Source organism: Oncorhynchus gorbuscha, linkage group LG14 (genome assembly GCF_021184085.1).
Source record: "Oncorhynchus gorbuscha isolate QuinsamMale2020 ecotype Even-year linkage group LG14, OgorEven_v1.0, whole genome shotgun sequence".
Lineage (NCBI taxonomy): Eukaryota > Metazoa > Chordata > Actinopteri > Salmoniformes > Salmonidae > Oncorhynchus > Oncorhynchus gorbuscha.
In genome coordinates this window covers 63,661,259-63,674,199 of record NC_060186.1, presented here as the reverse complement: position 1 = coordinate 63,674,199, position 12,941 = coordinate 63,661,259, and the positions used below count along the sequence as shown (strand labels likewise).

The 12,941-nt window shown below is 41.5% G+C and overlaps 1 protein-coding gene across 2 annotated transcripts; it reads left to right on the top strand.

Annotated features, from left to right (window-relative positions):
• The first annotated feature begins 2,252 nt into the window (after positions 1-2,252).
• On the top strand, positions 2,253-12,740 carry LOC123995275 (beta-soluble NSF attachment protein-like). Of its 2 annotated transcripts, XM_046298775.1 has the most exons (10): positions 2,253-2,444; positions 5,303-5,382; positions 5,831-5,947; positions 8,239-8,285; positions 8,804-8,881; positions 9,083-9,223; positions 9,348-9,452; positions 9,553-9,621; positions 11,651-11,701; positions 11,896-12,740. In XM_046298775.1, the coding sequence occupies exons 1-10, from the start codon at positions 2,347-2,349 to the stop codon at positions 11,995-11,997; spliced, it is 888 nt and encodes a 295-aa protein (XP_046154731.1). In that variant the 5' UTR covers positions 2,253-2,346; the 3' UTR covers positions 11,998-12,740. The 2 variants fall into 2 exon arrangements, with proteins under 2 accessions (XP_046154731.1, XP_046154732.1); XM_046298776.1 differs by lacking the exon at positions 8,239-8,285 and having other exon boundaries at positions 2,382-2,444.
• Positions 12,741-12,941: the final 201 nt, after the last annotated feature.

Genomic DNA, 12,941 nt, shown 5'->3' with positions numbered 1-12,941 from the left:
GTGTAACGTTAGGTGTTATGTCACCACACAGGCACAGCTGGAACTATTATCTGTCAACTTTATGCTGACATGCAGAGGCTGCTTTTACACAGTTGACTTCTGATATTTTTCTCACTAATTAGTCGTTTGACCAATCAGATCAGCTCTGAAAAATATCTGATTTGAAAAGATCTGTGATTGTTCAAAATACACATTTTGTGGAAAAAATATCAGGATTGGGTTGCCTGTTTTAAACAAATGATGTATAAACCCTGGAATGCTGAGACTACATACTATGTATTAGGTGGATTCAAGCCTATCAAACATATTGGCTCTCCCCAGTAGGAGCAGTCCTCCATGGGAATTATTGGAATTGTACAGTATTTCAATTGAATGTTTTGTAGTGGGAACAGTAACATGAGTAATCTAAAAAATACTTAAAAACATTTTCCTTATTTGTATGTCGCGAACACACATAATATAATAAAGTATGCATTAAGTTGTCTGTAATAGAATATACATGCCAAAAACAAATGTAGACATTAATAAATGCATTTATATAGCTACCATAACATTTTTTTGCAATGGAGGAGTACCAAGATGGCTTCACGGCTTCTTCAATACAGCGCACCCTGTCAGTTATCCAGAGTTTATACACATTGGTTTAAACGCAACCAGAGTAACACGCACACACAGAAGCATACATTTAATCAAATCCTGGGTGTCTAATGTGGCTTTGTCCCTTCGTCTGCACTACTGGTAACATTGCCATTTTGCACTCATCAATCCCGTTCTTCAGAATTCAGATGGAGAAGATGTAACTTTAGTTCAATGCACGGCACGCCCATTTCCTCGAGACAGGTGGTTTGGTGCAGTGTGTTTTAGCCATGATTTTATTGCCACCTAGTGCTCAATGATGGAAACAGACTCGAACCTTCTCTTAATGTCTAGGTGTGATGATAGGAGATACTTTTGTATGTATAGCGTATGTGGACACCCCTTCAAATTGGTGGATTCGGCTATTTCAGCCACACCCTTTGCTGATGTGTATAAAATAAAGCACACAACAATCTCCATAGACAAACATTAGCAGTAGAATGGCTTTACTGAAGAGCTCAGTGACTTTCAATGTGGCACTGTCATTGGATGCCACCTTTCCAACAAGTCCGTTCATCAATTTCCTGCCCTGCTAGAGCTGCCCGGTCAACTGTAAGTGCTGATATAGGACACAAGCTCACAGAATAGGACTGCCTAGTAGTGAAGCGCATAAAAGTAATCTGTCCTCTGTTGCAACATCACTATGAGTTCCAAACTGCCTCTGGAAGCAACATCAGCACAATAACTGTTCTTCAGGAGCTTCATGAAATTGGTTTCCATGGCCGAGCAGCCTAAGATCACTATGCGCAATGCCAAGCGTCGCCTGAAGTGGCTTAAAGCTCGCCACCATTGGACTCTGTAGCAGTGTAAATATGTTCTCTGGAGTGATGGATCACGCTTCACCATCTGGCAGTCTGGGTTTGGTGGATGCCAGGAAGAAAGTTACCTGCCCCAATGCATAGTGCCAACTGTCAAGTTTGGTGGAGGAGGAATAATGGTTGCAGGCTGTTTTTTAATTGTTCGTGCTAGGCCCCTTAGTTCCAGTGAAGGGAAATCTTAATGCTACAGCATACAATGAAATTATAGACGATTCTGTGCTTCCAACTTTGTGGGAAAAGTTTGGGGAATGACCTTTCCTGTTTCAGCATGACAATGCTCCTGTGCACAAAGTGAGGTCCACAGAAATTGTTTGTTGAGATCGGTGTGGAAGAACTTGACTGGCCTGCACAGAGCCCTGACCTCAACTCCATCAAAGACCTTTAGGATGAATTGGAATGTCACCTGTGCGCCAGGCCTCATCGCCCAACATCACTGCTTGACCTCACTAATGCTCTTGTGGCTGAATGGAAGCAATTTTTCAATATCTAGTGGAAAGCTTTCCCAGGAGATTGGAGGCTGTTATACCAACAAAGGGAGGACCAACTCCATGTTAATACTCATGATTTTTGGAATAAGATGTTCGACGAGAAGGTGTCCACATACTTATGGTCAAGTAATGTATTATGCTTCCAAGAACTTGTTTTACTCTATGATCAGAAATGTCTGGGCTTTAATGGATTCATTTTTCAGATGGGAGTTGTAGTTTAACTACGCATAAGGGTAACGCTTTTTGCCGAGATGGAAACTCAGTCCCATGATTCTCTTGGCTACTACTGCAAGGACACGCCTACGCTAAATAAAACCATCGACGGTAATCCTTCATTACAAGAACTTGATGCGGGTACTCTCTGACTGTTAGCTAGCTAGTATTTGCACTGTTATAATCAGAACATGGACAACTCGGGGAAAGAGAAGGAAGCGATTCAGCTTATGGCTGACGCTGACAAGAAAGTGAAAACGTCTGGCTCGTTCTTGGGAGGCATGTTTGGGTAAGAACGATGTCAATAGGGCTACCGTTAGCTAGCGCATCATCAGTAAGCATGCTAATATCTTGCTAAATCAAACTCTCTGGGTATTATTTGTAGCTACCGTTAGAGGTTAATCATTGGCACCAGGCCATGTAGCTATATAATGCTATTAAATGTGCATACCTCAGTCTAAGTATGCCGTAGTAAATACATCATCAAAATAACGAGCTAGTAGCTAGCTACATCATCATTGAGTCTGAGTTAAACCAGTTGGTTAGCTAGCAATACCATTGAGCCTTCTAATTAGTAAACTACCTATTTAAAACGACCTATCGAGTCAGCTAATCTAAGCCTTGAAATATGCAGTCAACGGCACTCTGTCGAATTTGGGCAGTGGCTCAGATGTTAACTAGCTACCTATGCATCTTTTGGATGATTTGTGCACATCATATAAAGGTAGCTACTGACACTGTCTACCACAAACCAGATAAATGAATCCCTTTTCAAGTGTATGTAAACAACCTAGCAGCCGGTCACGACTATTGGGCCTGTGCAATGAAAGCTAGCTAAAAACGGCTATGGCCCATACATTTTAATTGTTCTAATTGCATTTAACGCCTACTTACAATAAATAAAATATAGGGTCATTTTGATACAGCACATCAATTCGGTCTTGTTTTTTCTCCAACCCTTTCTGAGTGTATATATCTATAAGTGTAATCCTATATGCCACCTTTGTGTGACACATATTTATAAATGCATTTGCCAGTAATTTATTCCAATAGAGGAGTAGGATAGGAGTAGATGTCTGCCAATTCTAAGGCAACTGCAATGCAGGCCAGTCAGGTTAGTCTCTGGTGCATATAGCCAACCAGACTTGGGAGGAACCCCAATTTAGTAGCCTGTCTGTACTGTACAATATTAGTGAACAGAAGAATACTGTTGTGTACTTACACTAAGACTCACTGCATTCAGTTCCTGGAAGACATCTAATTGTCTTCTTAATTAAATGAAATGGCTCTCAAATGTACCCCCTAAGGGGGAAAGCAATGTAATGGTAGAGGTCTAAATCTGACACATTTTACTCACCCTCATTAGAGAGAACGTCCCTATATGTCTGGCCTCAGGGCACAGTCTTTCTACTGTACTATATTGGTGGAAAACCATTAACATGCTGTGATGACAATCGTATCAGTTTAAGGTATATCCATTTAGCATCCGTAGTGCCTCGTTGCTGTGTAAATTGTCAGGAGAGTGTTTAATTTGGTATGATCAATGACTGAATGTAATTTAACACTCTTTTTTTGACTGCAACTAGGCCATGTAGCTAGAGATCTAATCAACAGGAACAGCTGTCAAACTTGCAGCATACCAGACATCAAATAAGGATGTCTGGTATGCTGCATCAAATAAGGATGTCTGGTATGCTGCATCAAATAAGGATGTCTGGTATGCTGCATCAAATAAGGATGTCTGGTATGCTGCATCAAATAAGGATGTCTGGTATGCTGCATCAAATAAGGATGTCTGGTATGCTGCATCAAATAAGGATGTCTGGTATGCTGCATCAAATAAGGATGTCTGGTATGCTGCATCAAATAAGGATGTCTGGTATGCTGCATCAAATAAGGATGTCTGGTATGCTGCATCAAATAAGGATGTCTGGTATGCTGCATCAAATAAGGATGTCTGGTATGCTGCATCAAATAAGGATGTCTGGTATGCTGCATCAAATAAGGATGTCTGGTATGCTGCATCAAATAAGGATGTCTGGTATGCTGCATCAAATAAGGATGTCTGGTCTGCTGCATCAAATAAGGATGTCTGGTCTGCTGCATCAAATAAGGATGTCTGGTATGCGGCATCAAATAAGGATGTCTGGTATGCGGCATCAAATAAGGATGTCTGGTATGCTGCATCAAATAAGGATGTCTGGTATGCTGCATCAAATAAGGATGTCTGGTATGCTGAATCAAATAAGGATGTCTGGTCTGCGGCATCAAATAAGGATGTCTGGTCTGCGGCATCAAATAAGGATGTCTGGTATGCTGCATCAAATAAGGATGTCTGGTATGCTGCATCAAATAAGGATGTCTGGTATGCTGCATCAAATAAGGATGTCTGGTATGCTGCATCAAATAAGGATGTCTGGTATGCTGCATCAAATAAGGATGTCTGGTATGCTGCATCAAATAAGGATGTCTGGTATGCTGAATCAAATAAGGACGGACACAGGGTAGGGCGTAGCCGGACACAGGGTAGGGCGTAGCCGATGTGTTCTATCTATGTGAGTGATTGAGCAGGATTCAAGTCAGATTGGGGACATTGATTTGAGTAGGCTGGTTAGCGTATGAGTGACCTGTGGTGTGGACAGTGATTTCTGTTTTGATCAGGCTAAAGAGAGTGTGAGATGGGACTATGTTGCTTTAAGTCTAAGAAGTGACCCACAACATATCTACTCCACTCTATGCTCAGGGTGCCTTTATGACGACGACAATGGCTGTGTTCAAGAGCATCAAAACCGTGTTGTATAATGGATAAATTGAGACTGGCTGACTGATCCACAAATAATATTGATTAGTTATTTATGATGCAAGGTGATTTGTAGATTAGAACTCGTTAGCAATGTCAAACGCACGCAATGATGTCATCCTGGTCAGAGCATGATTCGTCTACAGCTGGAGGAAACTCATAGGGAGTCAGGTCTGGTAGTAGATCCAAGAGAAATCTATCAGCACTGTCCAACATGGTCAGCTGACTGATGTCTTCACTCTATGCAGCATAAGAGCCTGGTCAATAAAAAGTGCTTGGTTGATGAAAGCACTGCACTGCATTTTCAGATTTTGGTCTGTTAATCCTATGTATTTTTCTCTCTACAGCGGACCTCATAAAGTGGAGGAGGCGTGTGAAATGTACTGCAGAGCAGCCAACATGTTCAAGATGGCCAAGAACTGGAACGGTACACTTCTGACTGCGCTATTTCACACTAAACACGGTTGACCTTGATGGAATGATTTGCCCATTAGTTATTGCATATTGTGTCAGAGCCGAGGTGTGTGTGCATCTTTGACGAGGGGTTTAATTAAAATTGAAATGTTATTTAAACGCTGTCAGTTTAGGAAGACTCTGTTGTCCCTTTTCAAGTTGACTCTATAGATAGGCTAGATGTCTGTAATTTCCAGTAGCCTACACACATGAAAGACCGTGGCAATGTGCTGCCCTCTGTGTGGTGGCAGGGAATCATTACAACTGTAGTAGAGCAGCGCTATTCTTGGAGGGCTTCGAGGAACACTATTCTAGGAGGGCTTCGAGGAACACTATTCTTGGAGGGCTTCGAGGAACACTATTCTTGGAGGGCCCAATGAATTTGCTTCATGTCACTTGTGTGTGTCATTCCATCTCCCCAGCTGCTGGTAATGCGTTCTGCCAGGCCGCCCGGATCCACATGCAGCTCCAGAACAAACACGACTCGGCCACCAGCTTCATCGATGCAGGAAACGCCTTCAAAAAGTCTGACCCCAACGGTGAGACACACAACCAACCAATCAATCAATGTGGTCAGCAAGCAGGATAACATGATAACATGCATACAGTACATGCAGAAGAAAGTCAAAATGATCAGTAATTAACATGCACCACACAATCAGTCACTTGACTGCAGTAATTCTCCCCAAACGGCCTGCTTTAACTTTAATTTTCTACATGTGTCCCTTATGAAAGCAGCAAGAATCTGTTGAGTTTTAATTTCTCAGGGCTAATAGAAGTCAGTGGTATGAGTCAATCAGATACATCCACAGGCAGCAGTGGGAGTTGAGGCTCTAGAGCTGTAACTGGAGCAGACTGAGTTCCAGTTACAGTCTACAGCGACAATTCCAGTCATTTCTTAGTGACTCGTGATATGTCCCTGTCTCTGGTAGTGTGTCAGAAATCAGGCCACCCAGTATAGGTTGTCTGTTTGTATCTGACTTGGGCCAATCATAATCTGCCCCAGGGTTAGATCAGAGGAGATAGAGCCCTGCTATGTTGCAAACCAATTGTACTTGAGTACCATACAATAAATATGTATTGAATTGAATGGAGTAGAATTGAGAAGCTCTCCAGTGCTCCCTCTCAACCTTTGGTATGATTAATACTGTAGAGCTGTGGGGCTCACCCACCAGCAGTGGTGGCGATGGAATTCTAGCCTAGCGTATATCCTCCTAGCTAGATTCAATACACAGCCAGATGCAAGGAGAAATTATTGAATGTTATATAACCTTGAACTAACCCTGAAGTACAATACAATGAATATTATATAAGATTTATAACATTTTCAGATATTCTGGTTTAGGTTATGTGAGCAGAGTTGAACGGTCGGAAGTCCTTTCCAACCGTTCCGCTGAAAAACGCTCCTCGCTCACAGGAAGAAACATAACCTCCCACTCAATTCTCTCCATTCATTAACATTACAATGTAACCATCACCCATCAATTTGTGACTACTTAGACCTACCATTTGGTTTTGAAGTATTGAAACCAAAATATATGATTTGAATGAAAAGTATTATTATAAACATGAAAAAGGGAATGTGAGAAGCCCTCATTTCAAGTGGGCTACATGTCATATTAAACAGCACATAAACACTAAATAGGTCAGGAGCCAGACAGCCTAAAATTATTTAGGCTATATTATTCAAATGATTTCAAGTCTATAGCCTACAAAAAAATACATTGTGAAGCATTTGCGAGTGTTACACACTAGGCTGGTAGGGACTCGGGGACATTAAGCACTCTGCATTTAAACAGCATTTTGCTGTATTAAATCATAAGTCTATAAATTGCGCATATAGGCTGTGACTTGGAATTAAATACAAATTAAACAACAAATGCCTTATTAGGCACAGTCTACCTTGACTTTGAATTCATCTTTAGATACACCAGATTGGCCAGTCTGGCTTCAGGCACATGCAATGGTGTCTGGAGAGCAGCAGAGAATATCCTCTCCACACTTGCAGAGTCACTGGGTGTGCTAAACACCCTTTTGCCAGGCTGGACAGGGATGCAAAATGGAAAGCTCATTGAAATATGTCAGGCCTATTGGGCCAAAATCAATGATGGTCTATTGTATAGATAATAGAACAAAAAATGAACACTTTTAAGAGATCTGATCATTTTTGTTTTTATAAATATTTTGCCTACAATGATACACTTAGTTATCTACCCACCTTGTTCCTTTCTGTTAGCATGAGCATGTAGTAAATACAACCTCATGTTTTCAGGATATGTGTTTTCAGATTCCACAATGATTCTTTAGTGTCCACACATCACCACACTCCCTCTCTTGCTGTTGGTCCTCATCTTTGTAAGTCACCTTGATTTAGCACCTGTGTGTTTTATCAGTTTCTATGGAAAATATTTTGAAGTCCATGACAGTAACTAAAGCAAGGGGCTCTAGCAGCACACAAGTAGACTACAAATGCATGCTGGGCCGGACAGGCCCTGAGCTCGTGAAGTGAGCACTACTGGAGCGAATTCAGAACTGGAGAGAAGGCTGACGCTCCAGCCTTAGGCAGTCTTGCGCCGTGCTCCAGTCAAATTGGGCATGCTCTGCACCTCGCTCTGCTCACATACTCTGACCTAAACTAAGAAAGGGAAATGGGAGCTCAGAGGTGACAAAATAATCGTAATGCAAGTTAATTTATTGTGCTTTCACTTTTTTCCAGAACTCTCCTTTTGGATGTGAACATTTTGACTGTTGTAATATGTATCTAACCTGCTCTATCTGATACTTTCTCTACCAGTCTAACTCTGCCCTCTTCCTTTAATGCTGCCAATAGAGGCTATCAAGTGCTTAAACGCAGCCGTTGATATATACACAGACATGGTAAGACAGACGCTCAGAGACTGGGACATGCTTGGCCAGAACCAGACAATGCATTGTCATCACAGATTATTTTCTTGTTAGGAATGATCCTTTTAGCCGTAGTTGTAAAACTGTTCTGATAATGCTGGTTCCCCTCTTCACTTCCAATGCTATTCTCTCACTAGCACCCTGCCTATAGTGTAGCCTAGTCCCCTTGAGGATGCTCCTCTCTCTGTTTCAAGAGGGCAATGTATTGTATCATTAGTACGGTGTGGACACTCGAGGTCTGAAGGCCATTTCAACTGAAACATTTGTATTGTGATGCAGGTTAAGTTTAAGGACTTGGCTATCTGTCTGTATACTTACAGCTGTATTTATGACTGGAGTGGCTCTTCTCCATAACGTCATTTAGTGATGATTTCACGCCTCTGTCCACTTAGTAATGATCAGGACCCAGAGTATTTCCTTGTCTGGCCACATTAGTAAGGTAAAACTCCCGGCTCCAGTATTAATTCCTGTCCTGTGTTTTGCTCATCCAGGGAAGGTTCACCATCGCAGCCAAACACCACATCACCATCGCAGAGATCTACGAGTCAGAACTGGTGGATATAGAGAAGGTATGTTTTAATGTTGTATATGGACTAATAAGGTGCTCATCTGTGTATAGCACGAGTAAAATACACTATTTGGAGTAGTTGACCAGTTTCATTTCCTTACTGGTGATTAAAAAAAGTGTACATTACAAGTAAAATTCCTTTGCAATTTCTGGATTTTTACACCAACTGTTTTGGTTTCCCATCCCCCTGGTCCTGTTCTAGGCCATCGCCCACTATGAGCAGGCAGCAGACTACTACAAAGGAGAGGAGTCCAACAGTTCTGCCAACAAGTGTCTGCTGAAGGTGGGGGCCTACGCCGCTCAGTTAGAACAATACGCCAAGGCCATCGAGATCTACGAACAGGTGTGTCCCACCTCTGCATGCATTCTAGTGCATGTGTGTGAACACAAACTGATTTGTATATTAGTGGTTTCCCAATTTAAATTGATGAACACAGTGAATCAACAGTCTGTGTGTCTCTCTCCAGGTGGGATCCAGCACCATGGATAACCCCCTGCTGAAATACAGCGCCAAAGAGTACTTCTTCAAAGCTTCTCTGTGTCACTTCATCGTGGATGAACTCAACGCTAAGGTCAGTTAGCAATTAGCAGCATCATGTCCACTACACCAGAGGATTCAGTCCTTTTCTCATTAAATGAAGCAGTAATCTGACTGCTCATTCATTTCTGCAGCTTGCTGTGGAGAAGTACGAGGAGATGTTCCCAGCTTTTTCCGACTCAAGAGAGTGCAAACTGTTGAAGGTAGGTTGGTGACTCCACCGAAAGCCTTCTATTTGTTAATTGGATCCTTTTTGTCAGGGATCATCAACTTGATTCAGCTGTGCGCAGATTTTTTTTTTCTTCCGCAAAACAGATGGTCAGGGGGTCAGATAATTGACTAAAACATCATTTCAAACCGTGCTTACAGTAGTATATGGTCACATACAGTACCAGTCAAACATTTGGACACCTTTCTCATTCCAGGGTTTTTCTTTTTTTTTTTTTACTATTCTTCAATGTAGCCACCCTTTGCCTTCATGACAGCTTTGCACACTTGACATTCTCTCAACCAGCTTCATGCATTTCAATTAACAGGTGTGCCTTAAGTTAATTTGTGTAATTTCTTTTCTTTTGAGCCAATCAGTTGTGTTGTGACAAGGTAGGGGTGGTATACAGAAGATAGTCCTATTTGGTAAAAGACCAAGTCCATATCATGGCAAAAACAGCTCAAATAAGCAAAGTGAAACAATAGTCCATCATTACTTTGAGACATGAAGGTCACTCAATATGGAAAATTAAGAACTGTGAAAGTTTCTTCAAGTGCTGGTGCAAAAATGATCAAGCGCTATGATGAAACTGGCTCTCGTGAGGACCGTCACAGGAAAGGAAGAACCAGAATTGCCTCTGCTGCAGAGGATAGGTTCATTAGTTGCCAACCTCAGAAATTGCAGCCCAAAAAAATGCTTCAGAGTTCAAGTAACAGACACATGTCAACATCAACTGTTCAGAGGAGACTGCATGAATCAGGCCTTCATGGTTGAATTGCTGAAAAGAAACCACTACTAAAGGACACCAATAATAAGAAGACTTGCTTGGGCCAAGAAATACGAGCAATTGACTGGTGGAAATATGTCCTTTTGGTCTGATGAGTCCAAATTTGAGATTTTTGGTTCCAACCGCTGTGTCTTTGTGAGACTCAGAGTAGGTGAACGAATTATCTCCACATGTGTGGTTCCCACCATGAAGCATGGAGGTGTGGGGGTGATTTGCTGGTGACACTGTCAGTGATTTATTTAGAATTCAAGGCACACTTTACCAGCATGGCTACCACATCTTTCTGCAGCGATACTCCATCCCCTCTGGTTTGCGCTTAGTGGGACTATCATTTGTTTTTCAACAGGACAATGACCCAACACCCCTCCAGGCTGTGTAAGGGCTATTTGACCAAGAAGGAGAGTGGTGCATCAGATGACCTGGCCTCCACAATCACCCAACCTCACGGCAATTGAGATGGTTTGCTACGAGTTGGACGGCAGAGTGAAGGAAAAGCAGCCAACAAGTGCTCAGCATGTGGGAACTCCTTCAAGACTGTTGGAAAAACATTCCAGATGAAGCTGGTTGAGAGAATGCCAAGTGTGTGCAAAACTGTCAGGGCAAAGGGTGGCTACTTTGAAGAATCTCAAATATTAAATATATTTTGATTAAACTTTATTTTTGGCTACTGCATGATTCCGTGTGTTTCAGTTATTCTACAATGTAGAAAATGGTAACATTTCAAGAAAAACCCTTGAATGAGTAGGTGTCCAAACTTTTGACTGGTACTGTGTGTGTCCTGTGTAGCTCAGTTGGTAGACCATGGCGCTTGTAACGCCAGGGTAGTGGGTTCGATCCCCGGGACCACCCATACGTAGAATGTATGCACACATGACTGTAAGTCGCTTTGGATAAAAGCGTCTGCTAAATGGCATTTATTATTTTATTATTATTATTATTACTGTATGCCTCAATATGCCTGGGAATACTTTGGAACAGATTTCTGATTTGCTGGTGTTTTGACAGTCTTATGTCCAACAAGACATAACTTTGGGGCCAAATAAACTTGCCTGTGGGCTTCCAGTTGAGTAGCACTGCATTAAGGTGTTGGTCAGGGTAATTGATTGAAGTCACAGTATAATAGATCGCAACGCACTTGCATAGTATGACATATGTCATCCACTACCAATGTGTGCCTCTGATGCATGGCAGCCATTTTATGGAAGCCACCTGACACCCTTAAATCACTGTTTTACAGAAACTCCTGGACGCTCATGAGGAACAGAACTGTGAAGCTTTCACTGAAGCAGTAAGTCTTCATTTTGGATTGATTCCCCAGGCTAGCTCCTTTTGTCATTGCTTATAATTGAATTAGTGAAAGTCAGGTATTCAGTACATGTCTTTAATGATTAGTAATTCAATATGTAATTATTTAATGGAGGGGGGGGGGTGGAATTCTTTGTTTGAACAGGTTCTTAGACTTCATCTTATTCCCTCCTTCAGATTAAAGAGTTTGATTCCATCTCCCGTCTGGACCAATGGCAGACTACCATGCTGCTGCGCATCAAGAAGACCATCCAGGGGGATGAGGGGGACCTGAAGTGAGACTACACTGGGGGAACACATCACCACAGGGGCACACGTCATGGCATGCCACCCCCTCTCCATTACCCCCCCCCCCTCTCTTACACTCACATTGTTTTTGTGCAATGTCGAGGTTCTTATAGTTACAGTATGAGGTTCTTATAGTTACAGTATGAGGTTCTTATAGTTACAGTATGAGTTAACTTAAGCTGCAATGTGTAGGCCTATAGAGAATCTGTAGAAGAGTATGTGTACCCTGTTTATTCCAAATGTTATGTTGAATTCTATTATATGAAGGTATCAGTTGCTCTCGTATTAATATTGCCAAACCCTAGTTAGGATGTGGATCTACAGTCGTACCTCTTCATGGAGGATATTGCCTGTACATTTCCTGTCTAGTGGTGAGTAACCTCAGTAGGGCAGAGAGGTGTTCCACTAATGCATAAACACTGCATGATTTGTACAGTTGTAATTAATTATTGTATAGTTTAGCACGTGACTAATCTAGAAATGAATATTTAAAGATGACTTATGATGTAAGCTTTTTCCCATTCTTTCCTTGGTTTCCAACTTGAAAATGTCTTAAAGGGATTTAGAAAGGAAATGTCCATTACTTCCAATATCATAAATGGTTGAATTTGTTTCATATCCAAAACAGCCAGGAAAAATGTCAGCCTGCATATCAAGCTTCTTTCAGGTGGAATAGTGCCCTTTTTTATTTGGTCTGAGAATGGACAGTAATAAAGATATCTATAATTCTCTGATAAGGCTCAGTACTGATATTACTTTTTGTCAAACAGAAAAAGGAAAATCCATCTGAAGACTTCACTCCACACAGTTTGAATATGTTATGTACCAGTCAAGTTTGGACACAATATTTATACAATATTTTCTACATTGTAGAATAGTGAAGCCATCAAAACTATGAAATAACACAATCATGTAACAACCAAAAAAGTGTTAAA

Excerpts from the sequence above, each read along its gene's own strand:
- LOC123995275 (XM_046298775.1), top strand. The coding sequence starts at position 2,347 with ATGGACAACTCGGGGAAAGAGAAGGAAGCGATTCAGCTTATGGCTGAC. Across the intron at positions 8,286-8,803 it reads TTGATATATACACAGACATG|GGAAGGTTCACCATCGCAGC; the intron begins GTAAGACAGACG and ends TTGCTCATCCAG. Across the intron at positions 8,882-9,082 it reads AACTGGTGGATATAGAGAAG|GCCATCGCCCACTATGAGCA; the intron begins GTATGTTTTAAT and ends GTCCTGTTCTAG.